Source organism: Scatophagus argus, chromosome 13 (genome assembly GCF_020382885.2).
Source record: "Scatophagus argus isolate fScaArg1 chromosome 13, fScaArg1.pri, whole genome shotgun sequence".
Lineage (NCBI taxonomy): Eukaryota > Metazoa > Chordata > Actinopteri > Scatophagidae > Scatophagus > Scatophagus argus.
The window spans coordinates 12,272,249-12,296,575 of NC_058505.1; the positions used below are offsets into that span (position 1 = coordinate 12,272,249).

At 41.1% G+C, this 24,327-nt stretch overlaps 1 protein-coding gene across 1 annotated transcript in view; it reads left to right on the forward strand.

Moving 5' to 3' along the window:
* LOC124069220 (glypican-1-like) overlaps nucleotides 1-24,327 on the forward strand; it is a 60,886-nt gene that overhangs the window by 29,736 nt on the left and 6,823 nt on the right. The window contains exons 3-7 of the mRNA XM_046408116.1: nucleotides 5,233-5,391; nucleotides 17,427-17,654; nucleotides 17,768-17,931; nucleotides 22,897-23,062; nucleotides 23,237-23,367. Coding sequence (XP_046264072.1) covers nucleotides 5,233-5,391; nucleotides 17,427-17,654; nucleotides 17,768-17,931; nucleotides 22,897-23,062; nucleotides 23,237-23,367 — 848 coding nt within the window. The remainder of the gene's footprint in view (nucleotides 1-5,232; nucleotides 5,392-17,426; nucleotides 17,655-17,767; nucleotides 17,932-22,896; nucleotides 23,063-23,236; nucleotides 23,368-24,327) is intronic.

Consider the following 24,327-nt stretch of genomic DNA (forward strand, 5'->3'; position numbering starts at 1 on the left):
AGAGCTATCAGGGCGCATGCAGAGAACATGAATTCATTTTCATTTTCAATTCATTTTGAGAGATACCCACAGCGCACAGGCTGATTAAGGGCTCGGTTATTGAGTTTCGGTTTTTATGTCACTACCCTACTTTACACAGATAAAAAGCACCTTCTTTTTATCCTGGAAATAGTAATATACAATGTTTCCCACATCTAGGAAGAAGCCAGTAACACATTTTTTTCTGTTAGGAAAAAACAACAGTATTATTGTTATTGTTATATTATTTTTTTTTATTGTTGTCTACTGTTGTAGACAACAATAAAAAAAAATATCTATGGCCCAATTTTCCATCATAAAAGAAAAAAAAATAGGTTTTAAATAAACTTCACAAGTGGGGACATGCCCTAAATCCTCAGAGTCTGAATTGCACAGCTTGAAAGTGTGTATCTCAGGCAGCATAACACCTGCACAGGTTAACATAATCTGAATTGATGGAACTAGGGTGGCATCGAGACTCGTCACAGATGTGAAATAAACTGCTACAATGGCTGCGTATAATGTTGTGTGACAGCAATGTTTATTTTTATTAGTATTGTTTTAGTACCCATGGCAGAATTTCCAGAAAGAAACAAACACAACAGTGACACAGTGATGGTAGCATAACTGGACAAGGCCAGCATTTTGACTCCCGTTTTGTTCACAGGCTCCCAGACAAATGACGCAAATAACTTGGGCTTTGACTCATTCTTAATTTCCTGTTGCCCTCTGCTCTGTCTCTGTTTTCCACCATCTCAAAACGCTTCCTACTGTCAGTCTCTCCCATGCTTTATCACAGCGTGCACAACCTTATTCTGCCTTCCCAGATTGCTGTTTAATAGGAACCTTCCTCCCTGGTGAACAGTGATAAGCTAATGGTTTGGGAATTACTCTCCATTTAGAGCCTGTCTATCAAAGGAAGAGAGAAAAGAAGTGACTCTTATGGGGTTAAAGGAATACTATGCAGGATTTGCCGATAGCTGTTTATAAGCAGACCATTCAAAACTGGCCCCAGCTTAGGGGTCGAGAAAGAACAGCAGTGGTCAAGTGAGTGAGATTGTGAATGAAAAGAGGGGTACAGACCCTATCACACTCTGACTGATAGGGATTACTTTTCTACGAGTCTGTACATTGCTTTTTTTAAGTAAAACTTTCATAGTATAGTTTTAAAGTTTTGCCCGTTATGCAAAATAACAGAATTAATGTTTGCGCAGGTGGGAAGGTGGTTCATGCATGTGTGTAATTGTAGCAGAGGCCTGATAATTGACTTGCTACCTTAGTGCTGATTGGCCTCACAAAAGGTGGCTGATTAGTGCAGAACACCTACACTGTCAATTTGAATATATTTGAATAGATGGTTTAATTTTGAACAGGTCTTGCTCACACAGGGTTTTGTTTCATCTATGTGTGCCAACTGTGCAATCAGTTCAAACGCTGTGCTTCTTCCTCTCAAGGAACTGCATTATTATTATTATTATTATTATTATTGTTATGACCATTGTTATTTCAGCTTTATCATGCATTCCATGATGTTTTTTTCACACTGCAGGAGCAATTCAGGAACAATAGAGACAGGAAATAGTGAAGACAGACTGGAATTTGTTTATTGCAAGAGTAGATCTCTAATGCATGAGAAGTGGTCTTGTGGTACGTAACATGTTTGTTTTACCTATCTAAGTGCAGAAAATGGGATGTGTCCTGGAATATGAATCCAGAAAAAATGTCTTGAGCATTAGCATTAGCTGCCCTCTCTGTTATGGCCTTATAGATGCAACTGTCAGAGTAACACAGCTTCTCTCCAGATTGAGCTTTCCTCCACTGATGACTACTCTAGTATCCTCTGGCTGTGAGTTTGAAAATGTGTGTGCATGTGCATCAGAGAGAGAGAGAGCAAGAGAGAGAGAGAGAGAGACAGAGAGAGAGAGAGAGAGAGAGAGAGAGACTGGAAGTGTAAAAGCAGGAGAGCCATGTCTGCTTGTTAAGGATACCTTTCCTCTGCACTTTGATTGACAGAAGGTTTAATGCTTCTCTCACCCAACTAGACCCACACCCACACACAGACAGACAGACAGACAGGCAGGCAGGCAGACAGACAGACAGACAGACAGACAGGCAGGCTCACTCCAGCTTATTGAGTCAATTGGAAGATGCTGTTCTGTTTGTAACATTAGCCAACTGTTAGGTTACCCAACTGGAAACATAATGCTCTGTTACAGGTGACCTTTCCCGTTGATCTGGCAGATGTGTGTCCAGGACTGTGTGTGTGTGTGTGTGTGTGTGTGTGTCTGTAAAACTGCAGGCATGTTCATGTGCTTATGTGTGGACTCTGCTGATGTTATGAGTGTATAGAAAAATGAAAGGGTTGTTTCTGCTGGCTGCATCTGGAGGCCTCACGCCCTCTATTATCTCTGTGTATGTGTGTGTGTGTGTGTGCTAAGTGTGTATTCTTGTCCTTTGCACAGATGTCCTTCAAATGGTGGCAGGCAACAAGCAGATTGCATTGGCAGAAATGGCCACAGGCCCAAAACACACATAAGCACTAAAACCAGTTCAGGCATTTAAATGGCCGTCCCAGGGGCTGACAGATTGCGACTGACCCCTGATAGCACTGTATGGCATTCAGCCATCAAGTTTCCCCTTCACTCTTCCTATCCTCCTTCTTTTCTTTCTTCACCACACCTCACTCACACTAACACATACAAGTGTCCATCTCCAGGTCCACGATCTTTCCCTTGATGTGTAGATTGTGAGTCACACCATGAGCAGTTAAGAGGGTGCTGAGAGACACTCAATGTCACCTCCTCCTCAGATCCGTCCTCCACTTTCGCATTCGAAGAGGAAAATTGCCTTTAATTGCTCTGTTTTAGAGTTGGCCTGAATGAGGAACTTACAGGACAGTTACAGAAACTTGGCAGACACATCAGTGAAGCGGGTGGTTTCTTTTCATATACGCACTGACTGTAAAATATTGCTGAGATTATCAACTGCTTAGAGAGATACACAGGGATTTACTCAGACTACAACTACAGTACAGCCTGCTTTTAATCGTTAAGCCAGTCCACGCAGAAATGGCTGCCTTTAACGATGAAATGCAGCGCAGGATCAATCTTATCGATGGCAGCACTGTGCCTATAGACTTGCTCTCAGCTGAAACGCCATCAGGTGCATGTTAATGACAGCCTGAGGGACATTAAATCATTAATCCCCTACTTATGTGTGTTTACTGCACGTGTTTGCTTTTGTGCAGGCTGTGTAAAGCTCAGTTATGTGGTGATGATGATGCAGACGTATTATAGTAATTAAACATGTCAGCTCCAAAGCCTTGATGATTAGAGTGAGGCTTAGACGTATTTCAGCCTATTAACAATGAGCAGAACAGACGGATCTTGTGTTACTGTCCATATTATGTACATAAAAAAGCATTATGGAAAGAGAAAAGGCAAAAATATTCCAGAAGGTCTCCTAGTTTGATGATCAAACACAGTAATTAGCCTAAAAATTTTTTTGTGTGTGTTTAGAGTCTGCATGTGTGTGTGTTGATTAAGGTCATTTAAGGAGATTTCTTCTGTTTCCCTCTGGTGAGGTGGTAGTTGTAACACTTGTCACTGCAGGGCCTTTGGGTGAGAGGGTAGACTGAATGAGATTCATGTAAATGTCTCCTCCACAAAGGAGTAATGCAATCAGAAGGGAAATGCTACAACCTGCACTCTATCTATAAACACTGCTTAATACAAAGTGCACAAACTAATATCAAATAACAATAGTGATGCTGGCTTCTGCAATAAAACCTCTGGACCAGCCAACAGATGCTCTCATAGTTTTCACCTTATTTTAACTTAGAAATCTAACACTCACTTGAGCCAGTTCAAAATGCAGTCATAGCATAGTAAGGTGCATCCTTTTGCCAACATTGAAACTTTGGGGTTTCAACGTATTGTTTGTTTTTAAAAAAAACAGAAAACAGCCATCAGAGAAATTTTGATCAACAGTGAGATGGATAGTTGAAGAAATGCACTAGAGAAACACATAGACCACTTAGAAGAAATGTGTTGGCTTTAGGGCGGAACGTGGTCTCAGACAGGCTAAGGGTGATGCGCTAGGCAATCAGAACCGTCTTGTTTGCAAAGAATGAAATTATTTATGACCACTTATGACTGCCGACCTCAGAAAGGGTTGCCATCTTCTCTTCATATTTACTTCTTCCTTTTTGATGGTTGTCTGTGTGCTCTTGTCTATGTGAGTACATCAGAAGCTTTAATGTACTTTTTTAAAAATGTTTAATAAGAAAGGAAAATCTTGTCTTTAGAAGAATAGACCACAATAAACTAAAAAATTCATTCTCTTTTATTCCAGTAAAAAAAAGTCTAAATATGGTTTGTTGCGCCCTCCACAACATCGTTGTGCATCCTTGTTGCTTCCCTTTCATTGTGAGCTTCATTTATATATTGTAGATTTATTTTTGAGTATGTAGGCTTGTGTCTGAAAATATGAGCTAAATCTTCAAAAGTGAACATTTTCATTGTCAGACATGTGTTGCATCATACATGATATGCTCTCTTGCAAATTAGCATCACCTACATGAATTTTGTTTCCCCTAGGCTTCTGTTTGTATTATTTGCATCTTACGCCGTTCGTTCTGATGTCACCTGCAGCTCGACTGCAGTTGTAATCAACTTTGACAACCCAAGTTTAAATTGGTCGGGTGTACAGCATGTTTACTCGTACACAAAAGCCTAGCTTACAGATCTTTTCTACTTCCCTGGTTTTTCATCTAGTTTGTGTGAAGCCACATGTTTGCCAGTGCAGGCCCAGGCATGCATGTCAGTAGTGCTCATTGTATGGGAGCTGGTGCTGTGGTCCTGCTCCACTGCTCTCATTTCCACTGAGTTCTTCACATCTTGCCAGGTAATCAGGCGGGTGAACCCATGCAGCCCTGCCTCCATGACCGCCAACAAGCTGGGTTTGAGGTTGTAATAAACAGCCACAGCTAACTGCAGCAAACACTTCTCGTCATATTCATGCTCACTTTTGAGCAGCAACATAGGAGCTGTTAATCTCAGTTTCATTGAGCACTGACTGAATTGATGAAACCTGCTAATACCATTTTCGCTGTCCCTTTTCCTCACCTCTTTTGTCATCTCCTCCTTTTCCTCTTTTTGCTCTCCTACTACCACCTCCCTGTTCCTCCTCTGTCTCCAACTGTCCTCCTGATAGGGGAGCACCTGCGCATCTGTCCCCAGGGTTACACCTGCTGTACCAGCGACATGGAGGATAACCTGGCTATGCTGAGCCGCAGGGAGATGGAGGGACAACTCAAAGATGCTGGCCGGGCCTTACAGACCTCCCTCACTGGACAGTACAAAGTTTTTGATGGTGAGTTTTTGGATTCATGAAAAGAGTGTGAGTGAGTGACAAAATGAGAGAATAGAAGGAAAAAACATGACAAGATGTGTCTATGGGTGTGCATATCTGTGTAACAGTAATCAGCTGTTCACATTTTAGTTTTGACATCATATACAAGGAACCAGTTTTCAATGTTTTAATGGTACATTCATCTTACCAGTTATCTTACCAGTTTTGCCTTCACAGACCACATACACACACACACACACACGCTGACAATAAGTGAGACAAGTTAAAGACCTTTTTCCAGACAGATTGATGCAAAGCATCGATCTGCTGTCATGCTTCAGCAGAACAGGGTTGTAAGACTTTGCAGAAGTGTTGTGAGGATGCCAAGCTGTTTTATTTTTAAATTTTGGAACCAAGCCTCCAGATCTACAGAATGTTTGAAACAATGAAATTATTGGATTTGGCGGCATCCTGAAGCTGAGATGTTTCACATATTTTTTTTTTTTTTTTACTTGCATCTTATCTCACTCTGTTTTGTACTGCTTCATAATGACTAAATGCCAGAAAGGAAAAAAATAACAACTTTTTATTGAATTTATTGTTAGTTATAGTGTTTTTATTTTACAACTGCTACTCATGCATGATTTGCAAAATAACAAATAGTGGGAGGATTATAACAAAAGTCGTTGAATATAAAGTCATGTCACATGTTATTTGTATATTCTGCACTGTGACATTATCCCACAACAGTACTTCTCTGTTTCATTGAAGAATCTGATACTATTTCAGTTCCTCTAACTGAATCAAATAAAGCTTTGCTGCTACAAAACAAACCAATTCCAAACCCTGACTTCAGCTCTGATGTTCCATGACACATTTCAGTTCCCATTTCAAAATAAGTAAACATTTTACAGTAAAATCTTAACATGTGTTGTAGTACACCTAATATGTAAATCTACTCTGCATCATTCTTAATAATATGAAAAATAAAATCAGAACTTAATTGCAACACTCTGAGTGTGTGAGAAGAAATGAGAGACAGAGGGTGAAAGAGAAAGAGAGGGGTTTTCAACCTTTGAGCATTGGCACACTAAGGCAATTATTTGTGTCTAATGACCTGCTCCAGTTAATAGAAGGGTGTCTGTGTGCTCCACTTGTTCCCCTTGGCCAGTCGGTGACAATGGATCTGTCAGCTTGGGCTCTGAGCTTGGCTAGTTAGCCTGACCTTTTCAGATCACAGTGATTAGTGTCTGAGTGACATTTCTTTACTCTTCTTCTATCGCTCTCAGTATTTCTTTCTCATGGTCCCTCCTTTTCACTGAGAAGGTTGTTGTTGTGTCAAAGAGATTCAGTCACACCGCCTGCCAAGTACACACACACACACACACAAAGATACACAAGCTTGTCTAAGACATACAAATCCCCTCCAAGTTATTTTATGTCATCCTACAGCTCTTAAATTTTCCAATTCTTCAGAAAAAACACCTCATTTAGTAGTGTGCCAGTAAACAACACAGACACTCACATTCAAGCAGCACTCAGCTCTGAACTCTAAACACTCTAATGATGCGCATCCACAAACCTGTGGATAAATACACACAGAGATGCACGTCATGAACATGGCGACTAGTGTTTTCATCTGAAGCTTGTTTTTGTTTCTGTGTGCTTGCCAGATGTCTTCCATGACAAATATCAAATAGCTGTTGTATTGCTTTGAAACAGAAAATTAATCAGATGGTTAACCTCAAGTCTAGCCACAACTATTGTCTCCTCTCCTCTCCTCTCCTCTCCTCTCCTCTCCTCTCCTCTCCTCTCCTCCTTGGTTTTTCCCATTTTTTCTCATGTCTTCTTATCACATCACAGCTCACATCAGTGAGCATCAGATGGGGACAGCAGAGCTGACAGAGGGAGGGGAAAAGTATATGTGTGTTGAGACCTTGAGGTCTGGAAACCATCTGCTGTTGACTACGTTTTCTGAATACGAGAACTAAGAGATAGACTGGGGTTAATTGGACCATAATACATTACATTTGCTCCCACGTGATAAGTGCAATTTGGCAGGATCCAGCCATTCTTAATAGAGACATCCTGTTCTTATCCTTAGCTGTTGAAATGTTCAAAGTAAGAGGAGTTGCTCCTGTTTCAGTCTTTGGTAAACAGCTCACCACTCCAGATTTTCAGAAGTTAATTGGTGGCTGGGTCCTGCTTATTTACAGTGTTAAAAAATATTCAGTGAGTTTCATATTTATGATGAAAAAAATAGGATAAGCTGATTCCTAATCACGTCTAAAGCCGAGGCTTTTTCACTCATATGTCAGCAGAGGAGTGCGGTGACATTGTACCACGCTGCCAGTCCCTGCACATCTGGCTGTGTTTAGGAGGGTGTGGGCTAGCTAGCGCCATGTGGCTAAGTGTAGGGTGTTACTGTTCCAGCCCAGGCCTGCTAGGACTTTTTAGGTCCATGGATTTTGGAAGAAGCTCCAAGCAAGCCACAGATTAGAGGACTAGCATACTTACATACAACTTGATCTGGGCTTGTGAGTGTGCACACTGTATGTGAGCGTACAGATGTGTGTTTATATGCATGTGTTTGTAAGTTTGTAATTTAGTGTGTGTCACTGTGTGAGTGAGTGAAAATGGTCTTTGTATAAAGTATGTGTGTACAGTATGTGGTTTACACTTGGTACTACCAATTTCTTTGCTGTCATTCATACTGTGTACAGAGGCACAAACTAAATAATATACTTCTTTAAACAAAGATGCAGCATATAAGGCTCAGGAATAAAAAGGGAGGGTGAAGGAGAGGACAGAGTGAAAATGAGACAGATGGAATAATAAAAGATACAGAGAAAAAGGGGACATTTCAGCAGATCAAGGGCAAGGTTAAGAGATAAACAGGTGGAAATGGAGAGTGGTAGACAGAAAGAGTGTGAAAAAGAGAGAGGGAGATGGTGTTACATATGAAAGTGAGAGGAAAAAGGTCAGAACGGACACAGAGAGTGATGGCACCAGTGGGAGCTACGTGTTAGATGGCGACCAGGTGTGTTAAACAGACGGAAGCCTTAAATCTGGCAGGTGGTGTTTGGCCCAATGGTGCCTTCACTGGCATCTGGATTCACTGTGTGTGTTGCGCTGCCTTCACTTGTACTCACTTGTACTTGTATCATATCAACAAAATTCATACCTGTTAGTCAAGTTAAAAGTTTGGACAGTATGATACGCACTTCATGGTCATGCATGCTTTTGTGTACCGGAGGAGTCCTGAGTCCTCCATCCTTCACAGCATGACGTCCTCCAATGCCAAAAAAAAGGTCAAATTGTCAAGTTTTTTTTTTTTTTTTTAGTCCTTTGCTGTTAAGTAAACCATTTAAAATTGACAAGTTGCCTGAAACAATTTTGATAAGTGATTAATTGTTTCAAGTCATTTTTCCGACAAAAGGTCAGTCATTCTCTGGACTTTTGCTCTAAAAAGCATTTGCAGTCTTTGAGTCATGGAGACATTTTAAGGCTCAAGTCACAGTCACAGTCTAAAATGTAGATACAGACAGTATGGGTCAATGAGAACAACTGTGTTCTGACCTTAAGCCAGGTCTCGAATGATCAGTATACACAGACAACACACACACACACACACATACATATTCATACACTGGCTCACTGTACTTATACGCAGCCAAATGCTTATTGGCCAGAGCGTTCCGGCCCATTTCTGTTCAAGGCAGATCAGTGTTCATAAAGCTTAATCTGATTTGAAGAGTACTGACTGGCTGGCTGGCTTACGGGTACACTCATCTCAAGATGACCAAGCAGGACTTGATTATTTATTCATTTAAGTAGAGCTCTAAACATCTCCCAGCTGGCCTGTTGAGTAACGCCATCTCCACCCATGGAGTTAAACTAAGGTGGAGCAATCCACAGGAATGACATCAAACACCCTCAAATGTATTCTAGCAGATTTAGGAAACAGGCGATAAATTTGGTTCAGAGGACAAGTTTGTATCGTCGTCATTGGATGATATCAAACGGCACCCTGTTGTGTATCTTCAGCCCAGTATCACGGCAGTTCAGAAACAAAAACCGAAGTGCTTTGATTGCATAAACCTAAACAGAGATGGGATTCCTTGAATTGTGGAGAAATTGTCGTGGACAGCCATGCAGTGTGGGTAGGTGTGCTAAGAATGAGAACGTTTTTGAAAATTCATGTCCATGTGCATGAATCCAACATATTATTTCTTTTTGTAGTCAAGACCTTTCTAAAACAGTTTTACGCAAACTAAAAACTAAACACTATCAACTAAGTGTTATTGCAGGCTGTTATATTTTACCTCATTAGTCTTAGCTAGGTGTACCTAATGGCAACTGATTACTTAGCCCACTGTTCTTCTCTTTTCACTTCCAAATAAAACCCGTGCTCACTGGGAGTGGACGCTGTGGACATTCTGCATCTGTGTTGCAGTATTCTTACAATTAGGCAACAGATTTTATTCACTCCCACCTCCTGCCACCCACCATCTAATTTCCGGCTTTCAGGGTCACCTCTGATGATGTCATGAAAGACAAGGACATCTGCTGCCATCGTGGTGCTTGATTGGCTCATTTTTATCTGCATGCAAATCACGTCGGTGGGGACCAGGAGCACACTGGCCTAATTATGCCAAACGCATTACTCACTTGGAACTATGGCGCCTTGGAAGGATAAAAAAAGGAGCAAGCAAGCAAGATGGAGAGGAAAATAAAGATGCAGTGTTGGTAAAGATGTACTGGGGCAAGCAGTGGAGAGTAATATGAGACAGAGAAGAGAAAAACAAAATGATAGTGAAGGCAAAGAGTGGTATGGAATTTGGGAGGAAACAAGCAAGGGAAAAAGCTGAATAAGAGAATCAGATGGATAGAAAAAGAAAATGGCATGTGTAAACTGTGCATACCAGTCAGGGAAAGTCACAACACAGAAAGTGGAATAAAGACCTCCACAGAGAGCCTGTTGATAAATGGTATGCATTATGTGAAGTGTCGGCTTGTTTAATATAAGAGACCTTTTAAGAGCATCTAAATGCTTGCTAAGGGGTTTGCAGTGCTCCTGAGGCACAGTACGTGTGTGATAAGTGTTGTTATTGATGGAGAGTCAGACTGACACATAAACAGTCTAATGGCTCCCAGATCATCATTTGTGCATTCAGTGCACCCACGATAGCAATGTTTGTTTATGCCTGTTGTGTTTATTTTTTTCACTGTCCTTGCACAGGTGGGGAAATAACATAAAGGAACGAATGAGGATCGTGGGATGATAGAAAAAAGTAGAGATCACAAAACCATCTGGTGCCTGCTGTGGGTGGCAGTGGTGGGTACCGTGCATTTGGTACCTGGGTCTTCAGTGGGGACATACCTGACTTAGTCCACCTCTTAATACAACCACTATCACGTCGCAATTATAAAAAAAACATCGATACTATCCAAAAATGCAATATGACAAGGCGTGGCATTAGAGAAAGAGAGGAATTTTGTGTGTTGAGGATAATTACCATTACTAATACAACATGAAACACAGTTAAGACAACGTACTTCTACACTATAACCGCAGCTGTGCCATGTACATCATCCGGGGCAGTTCAAAACTGCTAGTCGCACTTGGCTGTGACTTTTGCTCTGACCGACCAATCAGAGAACGGAAGCCAGCTAACTGGCACTGGGAAGCGTCACAGTGAGGATTCTCAAATCTGATTGGTTAAAGAAACAGTCAATGGCTAATATAATCTAAATTGCGTGGGCCAGCACTACTGATTCTGAAGGCCCTGGGCAGATTAGACTGAGATGGCAACACATAGAGGCTGAAATCTGATTGGACAGAAATCGAACATCCACATACTGGAAGTGATGCAGCCGAGACACATGCTATGAAATGAAGAGAATAAACTTTTGGGAATAAATGAATACAATTTTGATGGAACAAATATTAGAATTTAGGTTGTAAATATAGTTCAGTGCTTCTGAAAGTGTTTAGGCCAGCAGAGAAGGCCTTGCTGGCCCTGATGGCCTGCCACTGGTGGGTGGGGAACAGAGTACGGGTTAGGATTGCCTGAAATGTTACAGCTCGGAGTGTCTCCGCTTTTTCTTTTTCTTTTTTTTTCCTGTCCTTCTCTTGAAGATCTTGAAGTTTTCTCAGACACAGAGAATATGTTTTGGAAATTGTCACAGGATATCCCTGAACTTTATTATTTTAGTAAAATGAAGGAATGAAGTAGGGACCCTTGTATTTTTCAGTAAACTGAATGATCATTTTGCCTTTATTGAAACATTAAGTTTGGATGCCAATTTTTTTAACCGGGAGGGATACTTAAGAAAATAGTATTGCTTGCTTGAGACAGGTCTATTTGTATAGGCCATATGGAAATTTCATGCATGACCAAATGCCTCTTGGTCACTAGACTTGACTGCTTTTCAAACCGAATGCAGGTGACAGATTTATGAAGTCTGAGGGAATCTGAAAAAAGTCATGCCATTTAGCTCACAGTTGGCACTACAGCAACATGATTAGTGACAAGTTATCTGTCATAACCAAGTAGATGTGAGTATGAGTCATACACATATTTCAGAGTTCATTCTCTTATAAAGGCGCAATATTCCCAGACAGGATTTAAATATTTTCCAAAATTCATAGCAGCCATCGGCCAATCAACCCGACTGTATATTTTGATGCAGTCTGGAGGCAGCTTAAAATGTTTTATAATTGGAGTATTTGTGGGGGTACAGTATGTGCTCTCTGATATTTCTAGAGTTATTTTTTAATGCACCAGTGCCACCTGATTTTCTCCTCCTCTTCTCTTGGCATATGCCTTGTGTTTGGCTCTCTCCCTCTCTCTTCTCTGCCAAAGAGCCATCCAGCTTAATATGATCATTCAGCGCTTGTCAGATGGACAAATAAAATTAAGGCTGTCAGATATTAAAGAGATGTACAATAGCTGATTTTCTCTCTTACTCCCTTTCTTTTCTTTCACCGATCCCAATTTTCCATCCAACTCTCCCATGTCAGTGTCTGGTGCACTGCCAAAACTCAGTTGATCTGTTATGTTTCTCAGCTAGTTTTCTATTTATGGCTTATGAGTGAGTGTATGAACATACAGATTAAAGATTAAGATTAAAGTGACATATTTTGTCATTGGAGGGAACTCACTCCAACGAAATTTGTTCTCTGCATTTAACCCACCCAAGTGACGTGCACACACACACAGCAAACCCGGGGCAGTGGGCGACCGCGTGCAGCGCCCGGGGAGCAGTGGGGGTTAGGTACCTTGCTCAAGGGTACCTCAGCCATGGACACCGGGACAGGGAATCAAACCAGCGATCCACCGGTTACGGGTCCGACACCCTAACCGCTGATCCACGACTGCCCACACACAGTATGCTTAAGCACCCATGCCAACATCAGTATACAAGTTTATGTGGTGATTTTCTTAGATTTCATTGTGTGAGTGGTGTCTCCCTGTAAATGAAAAATCTGTCTTTTCCCGGAACTTGGACTGTATATTTTGCAAAGTGTTTTCAGTCCTCCAGAATGGTCCCTGAGTGCTTGGAAACATTTCCTCCTGCACATACAAGACAATGTAAACTGTCAGCTGAGCTGAGCCAAAATGAGTTTTCACAGGAGACTATAGAGTTAGGTGAGAAGAGACAATTTGTTAAAGATTTGGTGATGTCTTTTCGGCCTTTCATTGTTTAATCACCATCCAGTTTTTCATCAGATTGTTCAGTCCACTGGTTGTAATTTTATTAGACAGTGGCAAATGCTTCCAGACCTACTAAGCTCTCTGTATGAGAAAAGTGACTCTGGATTAAGTCTGGAATGAGCAGCACAACAAAGCCACGGTCTGTTGATACCTCTGTGTGAGAAAGTAACCTGGGATCAGTCCAAGCCCTCTGTGACAGTGATTGACAGCTGATGGAACATCAGCGGTTCCCTTTGTGTAAAACAGAATATCTTGTCAATAACACAACCTGACACAGGATACAGAGTGAGGAGGAGTAGAGCTGAAGATAGAGAGACACCAGAGAGACAGGTGGGAAAGGAGGGCAGGTGGAGGTAGAGGCTATTTGTCTCTTTCACAGCGCTGCATTGACTGATAAAAGACCAAGAGTGTGTACTGTAGAAGAGGGTGAAATAATTAATTTGTAATTTTATGGTCTATGAGGGTTTGTGTGTGTACTTTCATGTGTGCGTGGGTGTGTTTAAACAGATTTAGAGGCAGTGGGATAAGAGAATGTAGGAACAGAGTTAAAATAAGCCTCTAACATGTCAAGGTGGCCTGGATGTGAAGCTCAGAGTGATTATAAATGAAATCATTAACTCCCCTCTCACTGCAGGAAGAAAGTCATTAAGACACACATGCTTGACTTAGCTTATTCTAAATGTGTGTGTGTGTGTGTGTGTGAGAGAGAGAGAGAGAGAGAGAAATACTGAGAAGTTAAAGAAGAAATGTGCTTATATAATATTGTAGTCATATCAAATGGGATGTTTTCCAATCCTGATATGCTGCAACTCATGTTCATATAAAACTGACTATTTTGCACAACATCAGACCAAAGTCAGTAACTGACTTCTCTCTTTCTTTAGACACAACTTGGTTGAAATTATATATTTGGACCAATGAGAAATTCCAGGAATGATGTTAGGATAAGATCATAGATGATAGAATCACAATATTAGTGCACTTAAATTTGATAAACAACACTACTGAACAAGAAAGGTGGGTTGATGGGTTCTTCTTTGACTCCTGCTACAGCCTTACACTAATGAAAATCACAGGCAGGTTGCTTTTCCATAATCCTGCTGGCGAACAAAACAAACATTATTAACGTTATTATTTTTATTAAATATTTACATCAGATGACAGTTAAGTTAATCTGATGCAATGCTGAATGACTCAAATTTCCAGGACAAGATGCAGTACCCTGCTTAACTGACCCTAGAAAAAAAGTTTTCTGCGATACAGTGTCCTCATGACTACCACACGGAAAATGAGTAAAATTGCCAAAATCTCTGGACCATTGTTTGTCCCCTCCACAGCCATTGTGCTGAGGTAAAGCAATTAGGCGCCCTTTCTCATCACTCGTTTTTTGGAGAGCAGACGAGGGGGAACAAGAAGGTTAGGTTCTGAGGGATGATAGAGGATTGAAAGAGAGAGTCAAAGGAGGGGTGAAGAGGGGGGTGAGTTTGTTGCCTCCCCTTATCATGGAGGCACAAACAGATGAAGAATGAGAAAAAGGTCATTTCCAAACACAAAGGCACATGCACACATATATGCACAGGGGCTTTGAGTTCTACTAATGATCATCATTATTCACTTGCACTGAAGGGCAGAGGAGAACTGGACAGCGTGATACCATTTACCCAGATCTGCCATCCACATGCATCCCAGAGCACTTAAAAACATGCCCCGACCACATTAGAAGTGGAAATAGAAATAATTCATTTAATGGAATAAAGAACTTCACTCCATCACCTTAGGGAAACTATTTCTGCTGACACCCATTTCACCGAGCTGGACTTAAGGCATTTTTACAGTGTGGCTGGCAGTACACAGCAGGAATGAATTCTAATGGGGATTAAAAGCAAAGCTGCACCTGTCACAGCCGCTCCCTGTCTGTCTGTCTGTCTGTCTGCCTGCCACTGTGTGCTCTGGATAATGTGTGTGTTTGTGTCACAGTTTCTGATCCCTGTGTGTCTGTGTGTTCGTGTGAATGTGCTGTCACTTTGAAGTTGGTTTCTCTGTGTACACGTGTGTGCACGCACATTTCTCCTGACACTCAAAGTATGTTTTTGTGCACTGGGTTGCACAAATGCGTGTGCTTGTGTGAGTGACATAGATGCTGCTCTCTTGGTACTTTGAGGCTCTCCCAAAGCTGTTTCCAGATAGTTTGAGTGACAGGAGGTCAAGGAACAGGAGAATGATGTGTCATCAAGCCAGGAAGTGTTGCCACTAAACAAGTGCTGGACATACGGCTGCAGCATGTCAACAGCTGTTATCTCACAAAGCATTATAATCCGAGAAATGATTCGCATCACATACGAAGACATAGGCTGCACACCCTTATTATGTAGCCATTTCCTCTGTGCACTGGGGTCTGCAGCTATAGAGAGGAGCTGACTTGAAAGGTTTTCTTTATTTGTTGAAAATTCTGCAATTTTTTAAAAATAATACCACTTTTATTTTTACTTTAATTTGATTCTTAGAAGTCCCTATTGTATTTGCAAATCCGTTAAAAGCAGGTTTTTATGCCCAATATTTTTTATGCTCCTGGCAACATCACATAATTCATAAATTCATATATGGTCCATAAATGACGCACTCTGTTTTGTCAAAGGGCAACTGATCATGTCACCGAACAAGGTAAAAACATGACCGTGATGCGTTTAGAGCTTTCCAAATCAAAACAAAGCAGGACTTAGATACATTGTTCAGATATGCTGTGAACCTTTGGAAGTACTCACTAAGCACATTATAGAAAAAGTAAGAATTTAAAAAATGATGTTGTCTGCCAGTGGAATAAATAATGAGCTTCCATAGGAATACATTTGGGCTAACATTGAGTGCTAAATACATCTCTTCAAGTCAACAGCTCAGATGAGAGTAGAGCTTTTAACTGCGAGTCTGTGAGAATGCCAAAACTAAGCAGCAAATAATGGCAGCAGTGACAGGATCGCCTGGGTTTATTAAAAAATGTGAAAGATACAGTATCCAACAAGGTCAGTGCTTAGATTATGCCACACAGATGGATCAGGATGAGCTTAACATATTCACATATTATGTAACTTCAAATGTTGTGATTTATTTTTCTTCAAGCCCTGTGTATGTTGGTGCTGGAGTTTTGCTATTTGGCTTGCTTTTTCCATATGTTGTTGTCAGGGAAACTGTTAGAAGATGGGGTGTGTTTGTATTTTCTTTAAATATGCACGAATGTGGTGGATTTTTGTGCGTGTTATGTTTTTAAAAACAACTTTGTTAGGGGAATCAGCTAACCCCAGGCGGGGTGTCCCCTGTGGAGTCCACCTCCCCTTTTCTCGTCTCCTCCCGATCTGAGGTGGTGGCAGGCAGAGATAAGAGACCTACAAAGTAAACGCTGCTGTAGACTTCAGCTTCCCATCTTCCTGCCACACACACACACACGCACAAGCACCAGGTTTGAAGTCACTGTACATGTGGAAATGCCAAAGAAATGAATGGATGGATGGTTCACACATGTTGTTGTTGTTGTTGAATTTTCTGCTGCCAGAACAGGGGCCTCATTGCTAAATGTTGTTTATCCAAAAAAATAATGCCACTGGCTACAGGGAAGGTGGAATTCACCCATGACCCATACACCAGTTCTGTCTGATGCACTCCAATACAATAGCCTTGCAGTAAATAACATTTCTTAAGCTTAAAATGTTCTGTTTTTATGGACTCTGCATTACGGTTTACAGGCTGTAGTTATTAGTGAGGTTGCATTGGGTTACAATATATATGTTATTATATCATATTAGAAAATTGCAGGGTTTGGATTTGGATTTGCACTCTGCTTCTCCTGTTTCCACTGGTATTTTATTGTTTGTTCTTGTCTCAGTTGGACTTCAACATTCTCCTTTTTGATTTCTCCAAGGCTGACATCCTTCCTGCTTGTATGTTTGTCTATCTATTTTCCATCTGTCTGTTGACTGCCTGCTTCTGCTTGTACCCTATATCTGTAAAGCCTCACATGGAGCAGTGTATACTTTACCTTGAAGCGCTGTCAATTGTCTGGCATCCCCTAGAAGACCACTCTCACATACTTCAACATTACGGTGACTGACAGTATGAGGCAGTGTTAGTATGCAGCAAAAACACTGAGAATAAAATTATTTGATTTAGGTTTAAATTCATATAAATAAATTGACAGCACACACTACACAGTGGATGAGAAGGATAATCTGGTCATGTGGAGGGAACAAAAGGCACAGAACAAAATAGTACCATACAGTATATTGTTGGTAAATGTGAAAGGTACTTGTTGTGTTTTTAAACCATTAATATTTTTGGTGGTTTTAGGTTATTTCCTGGAGTTGCTGAACCGCTCGGCGATTAGTCTACAGGACACTTTCTCTTCAACTTGGGGCTCCCTATACTCCCAGAATTCCCAGGTCTTCACTGACCTCTACACAGATTTGAGGCACTATTACCGAGGCTCCAACGTCAACCTGGAAGAGGTGCTCAACGAATTCTGGGCCAGGCTGCTGGAGAAGCTCTTCTACCAGGCAAACAAGCAATATTTCATAGGTAAATCGGAAAATAGAGCTTTGAGATTTTTGATTCTTGTGTTCTGTCCTTTGTATGTTTTCAGATGCTCTACTCAGATAAAAACTTTAAGGAATGATGTATGATGATTGCAGGTGAGGACTACTTGGAGTGTGTGTCTAAGCAGATAGAGACGCTACGGCCCTTTGGAGACACACCCCGTCAGATCAAGGTTACGGTCACGCGCAAGTTTGTGGCCGCACGTTCGTTTGTTCAGGGACTGGTGGTCAGTGGGGATGTGGTCCGCAAGGTGTCACAGGTAAAACTCCTCTCACCCCACTTTTTCTCTTTTCTGTGGTATCATCTAGAACCAATAACCTGTGTGTAATACCTAGCCTCTTTCCCTTAAAATTATTGTCTTGTTTTCCTAGTTTCTGTGCTGATTGCTTTTTATTTGTTTTGGAGTGTTTTTGATGCAATCAACTAACCTCACAGATCTTTTTACTGGTGTATATGTTGGGCGCATGCTCATTTGTATTCTCATGTTAAGGGGCTGTATTAATCTCTCCTTAGTGATCATCATTTCTCCTCCTTGATGAACACCTAAACTCACACCCACATACACACAAACCTGTTTTTACCATTCCATGCGTATAATATAAAACAGTGGCAGATCAATGTTGGTGGAAACGAGAGGTTCCATGAAGTATGGCCTGCAGCTCAGACAATCAGCCCCTGCAACAACAGTTAATGTCAGCTCCATGCTGAAAAATGTCTCCCTAGGCTATGGGGAGGGTTAATGTCTCCTTAGAGAAATGGTCCCCTCTGTGTATAAGAGAAGAGTAAGGTTAAGATCAGAGCAAGACCAGGAAATCATTTCAGCTCCTGAAAGGGAGGTGGCCTGTATTGACAGACCAGTGAAAAATATCTCTCATCAGACATTGGGCAAGGAGAGTGTTCAGAGCAGTGGCCCTGTGAGAAATAACACATCCTTTGAGAAAACAGATGCTATACCAGAGATGAATATTACAGTTCTTCCCTGAAATGAAATATTACAAGGTCAGACTGTGTATAAACTTGAAAAGATGAAGAGCAGAAGGAAAAAAAGATCCATTAGTATGACAAAATAGGTTGTGGTGCTAGTATGTAACTGCAAGGCCACATGGTTACATGTTGGATACATGTCAAAGAAAGAATCTATATGACCCTTTTCCTTTTCAGTCTGATATACATGTTCCAGGGAACACTGTGGGCAGCAGATACTGTACCGCTCGTTAGCATCAGTTTGACAGCCTTGTGTAGCATATCTCTGTCTGCCTCTCTTTGGCTCAGAGAAAAGGCACAGTCTCTCACACCTACACAAAAGGACCCGAGGACATCTCAATTAAGTACCTGCTTGAAGTCAAGCAGTACATCCACAGCCACAGAGGGCTAAAATTAAGAACAGCCATTAACAAAACAAGTAGTGTAGCAGGTATAGTGAATAGTCAGGCACAGGCGGTGAAAACTGAAAATGGAGCTAAGGTAGAAACATGAAGTTACTGCTTAGCCAAGGCTCGCGTAAGCAAACAGGAGATTAAAGATCAAAATTAGCATGGGCAGCATTCTAAATTGAAATTGCCACTGTACCCATGGACCGGTCACATTAGCTTCTGACCCCTACAGAGCTCTGCCAGCAAGATGCTAAACTGATAAGCATCTCTCTTAATGTGTAAATAATTAGCACAGCTTTTACAACATCACAAAATGTCACCCCGGCGCCAATTTCAAGGATCTGGAGCCACTGCCACTCTGAATGAGGTCATGGACTGCCTTCTGCCCTATTTACACCTATCAAAAGTCTTAAGAGGGAAGGCGAGAGCACACTGTACAGCAAGGACAGTCACTGTGGACACACTCGGTCAATTTCTGTAAAAGGGAATTTCCAAGCTCGGTCCACTGAACTGTGCAAGAAGATGGAATGTCTGATATTTCTTTGAATCAAAGCCTGTGTGGTACAATTTGACTGAAAGAAGTACAGACTTCAACCGGCTGTTCAATTTCATATTCATCATTTGTATGTCGTTGTCTTCCCCAGCACGGAACCAGCACTGTGCTGTATTTATGCAGATTGGAACAGTGCTGTGCTGTGATGGGAACAAATGAGACATTGAAGAAATTGAGAGAGGACGATAACAAAATGAGTGTGACAAACTCAAGGAACCTCTCTCGTCCTTATGTTATGCACTCAATCCTTTATTCTCCTTCCCTCAATAGCACATGATACTCCTGCATTTCTGCTGAAATGCTGTCCTTCTTCTTTTTTGTGTGAATAGCTCGGTATACTGATTTGGATCTTAGCCACCCCCCCTCGAAATTCTATCTTCAATTGATTTGACCCTAATGAGACAACCACTCCTATTTATAGCTACGTATTGCTACTTAAAGGGCCCAGGGATTGAACATATTTACTACATGCTGTTCAGCAAAGTACTGAAACACACACACTGCTTGAGTGTAAATGAATAAAACTGAACTTTTTCTCCAAGACCCTTTAAGAATGAGTTTGCTACCAAGTTTCAAGAAACATGACATGAATCCCTGCAATATTTCAGTAGGATTAGTCATGAAAAATAGGAGCTATGGTGACAGGTGATGAAAGCACATCGTGAAAGGAAGCTGAGAGTGTAGCAAAGCAGAGCAGAGCAAGAGACTAAGATGAATAGGAAAAACTGAACAATTTGGGGGGTATTTTTGTAAGACACAAAAAGACATCTCAGTAGTGAGATGCAGTCCTTATTTCTGGTTAAGCATTAATTCTTCCCTTGCTTTGCTTCGGGCTGCACCAGTTGCTGTGTCCTTAACTTTTTCCGGACTGCTTTATTCCCTCGGGTAGGGGAGTGGAGGAAGTAGGCCACGCGCCACATAGCACTCTCTGGAGGCAAGGAGTCTGGATCGGCTCACTTCAGAACACAAGGGGGGGAGAGGTCGCTCATATATCCTTACTAATTGCTGAGCAAAGACAAGCCCAGACACAGAGAGAGAGAGAGAGACAGATTTTTGTGGGCGATATAGACAGTACTGACAGGTATGGAGAGCATGTTGTGAAGGTGAAGCATGGATACATGCAAAGATCAATGAGAGTTTATAAAACCTTAAAATTTCTCTTGGTAGACCAATATAAAGATGATTCAAATCAGGTCAGTGTGTGTGTGTGTGTTTGTGTGTGTATGTGTGTAGGTGCCTCTAATGTTAAAACATAAATTCTTTAATTGATTCCAAAATTAATAACAGTGTTTAACCATTTAGTTAATTTGGCAAGTAAAATAGCTTGTTTAGCAATGGTATTTTTCGCTGTTTATTAACCCATTAATACATTTTTTTCATTAATCTTAAAATAATCACCATTGTAATCAATAATGAAAATAATCATTCATGGCAGCTCAAGGTCTAAGGGTATTTTGACAGTCTCTCTTTCACAGCGGCTGGTATACCACGGCTCCAAGGTTACAGAGGAAGTTGTCAACACCAACCTCCAATTAGTAACACGGAGAGCTTACACGCTGTTTCAAGTCTGTTGTGCCTGGCCTGGGAATCCCAGCATTAATACTGTATGGATGATGTAACAGAAACAAGATTAATGACTCTCTGTCCTTAATAAGCATTTCATTAACATCAGCCTGTTTTTTTTTTCTCCCCTTTCAGCGGTCCTCTATGAATCTTGTAGCCTCTTTTTACACTCCCCTATCTTTCTTTTCAGCCTTTTTCTCGACTCATTCCTGAACATCTCCCTTCCCTCACTCTCCTCTCTCACCAAAAAAGCATTCATCTGACTCATCCCTGGCTAATGAGTGGTAGGATAAGGATAGGAGGAGGGAAGAAAACAAGGGCAGGATTGAGGATCTGACTCATGTCTCATATGACTTGAGATTAAGCCTGGGAATGTGGTTATTGCTTCTCTGTGTCACTTATTTCACTTTATAGTGTCCTCCTTGTGCAACTGGCAATAATTACCAAATTCTTTTGGTTTCTTTTATAGATCAGAGATGCATCTACTAATTTAGGCATATTATATGTTTTTTAAGATGTTGTTTAAGGGTTAATCCAGAGTTGAAAGAGCGTCAAAATAAATAACTTTTGCCTTACGTGGATCAAATGTGATTAGATTAACTTTTAATGGTCCTTGTGGTGAAACTGGGTTGATACACACCCACAAACCCACACACCGAATACAGCCAAGAAAGAAAGACTAAAACCAGAACACAATGACGGTAGGAAGAAATTTTACAACCAATGTTTTCAACTGATGAAAGAATTTATATACAGTGAGAGAGTGGATCGCAGAAGAAAACATGAAAGACCTACAGTTGCATACAATACTAAGATGCACACAATGTTTAGTCTATAACGGACAGGTGGAACACATGAACTGCCTTTGTTAAGGCTGACTGTAGTTATCAGGCGATAATTCTGCTGACCGTTGATCTGGAAGTGATCATTTTCATATCCACTTATACCAAGGGGTGTACTAGTCGTCTGCTGAATGTTCAAAGTGTCTATGATTTGTTTTCCCACCTGATCCCTATTGTTGTCCTATTTCCACTGTATATTTGGTAAAATCTGGTTTTAACTGTGACTTTCTGTTAGAAGAACAGTTTCCAGGAAAAGCATCAGGCTGGCCCAGATGTCAGCTTAGAGCAGCTTTGTATGCGTAGTTGGGCTTGTTCCACCTCTCACTCTCTTTCTCTCTCTCACACACGCACACACACACACTTCCTGAGGTTTTGTATGCATAGCTGTACTCTCTTGTGAACAGAGCTTACTGGTATTAACCCAGTTTCACTTTTCACGCACCAAGGCCCTTTCCTGGGGGAACAGCCTTGTGGGAGAGAGAGAAATGGAAGAAGCAGGAACGATTGAGTGAGGGACTGAGAATACTTGTATGAATGTGAGGCCCTTTTCATTGCATGTGAAACAAAAAGTAAATTCTCGCGAAGTGGTTTCCAAGGAAACTGTGCTGAATGAAAGTCTGGTGCAAACTAAATAAAGGTCACCATGGGAGGTGACCTCCCACAGTTTTGAGATTGTCATTGTCTGGCCAAAGGAATTTCTATCTTCACATCTTATTAAAACTGAACGCTTTTGTTTAATACAGTAGCAACAGGGTTTTAACAATTAAAGTGGCCAAATGTATAGTTTGAACACCTGCTCCTCATTTTTTATCTATGGGATCATATGTGTTTGACTAAACAGTCATTTTTCATCCAGATGGTGTATGTTTATTTTTGTCTGTGCCCTACCACAGGTGCAGCTAAGCCAGGAGTGCACGCGGGCCATGATGAGGATGACTTACTGTCCCCACTGCCGCGGGATGGCCTCCGCCAGACCTTGTGCCAACTACTGCAGTAATGTCATGAAGGGATGTCTGGCCAACCAGGCTGACCTCAACACAGAGTGGAGGCATCTGGCAGGTGGGAAGCACTTACACACACACACACATAATTCAGCCATATGTATGCTCAAAGGTTCACCTGACACATGATGCTACTTTGTGCAGTGAATACAGGCAGAATTGTTCTACACATGTACTACATATGAAACATTTCACATATTCTTCTTATTAACTGTACCTTTTGTCTTTGTAGAAACAATGGTGCAGGTGGCTGATCGCTTTGATAGCCCATCCGGTGTGGATAGCGTGCTCTTGTCTCTTCCAAATCGCATATCAGAAGCCATGCTTACCATGGTGGAGAATATAGAGAGCATCAACAGCAAGGTCAGAGCACACACTGGTACAATCATACAGCTAAACAAACCATGCAAACTGTACACTGAATAGAAGGACATCAAGTGATATTGCTAGCTGAAACACATAATACTAAAAAAACACCACAGCCACAGAATATCCCCAAATAGTTAAATAGTGCTGATCACAAACTAAATTTACACTGTGATAACTTGTAATTTTTATTTTGGTTTAAGACACAAAGCTGAGAGCTGTAGGTATGATGGTCTTGTTTAATTAGTGATCAATCAAGGTCAAGAATCAAGGTCATTTTATTTATACTTCTCAGCCTGAGCAACAAGATGGTTATGATTTAATATTGTCAGCACTTGACTGTGCCTTAACTTGCTGCATTCATCATGATTGAGACATTAAAGCAATTCATTCTGTGCCATAATTGTGACAATTTACTAATGGAAGAGAACAGTCTGTTTCTGTCATAAAAGTTTGTTCTGAGAGGAAACTAATCTACCAGTGCATGAGGAGAATGTATGGCATTTTAAACAAGGTTATTGTAGCAGATTATACGTGCGTGTTGCTCTAGTCATAGCAGAATGGTTATGCAATGTGAAAAGAATTTAAAAATCCAAACAGATGTTTGATGCAAATGGCACAAAATTGTAGCCACAGGTGAGAACATTCATCAGGCAGTCTCTGTTAGCTTAGTGGCATATCATCCCTCCAGTGAAACTTAAACATATGTAGATCCTTCTTCTTTCAGGGAAGTAAATCAAATTCACACTGGCAAACTTGTATCTATAAAACTGGCATTTTTTTAAAAAGGCTCTGAAAACCCATTTTCTCAAACAGCTTGTTACTATGGAATGAGGTGGTCCTACAGAACCAAACACAAAAGAAGTGTAAGGGTTTTGGTCTTTGCTCTTCTCAGTGGTTTGAAGAGGGTGGGACTCAGCTGGGGGAAAAAAATGTGATGTCATGCACTTCCATGCA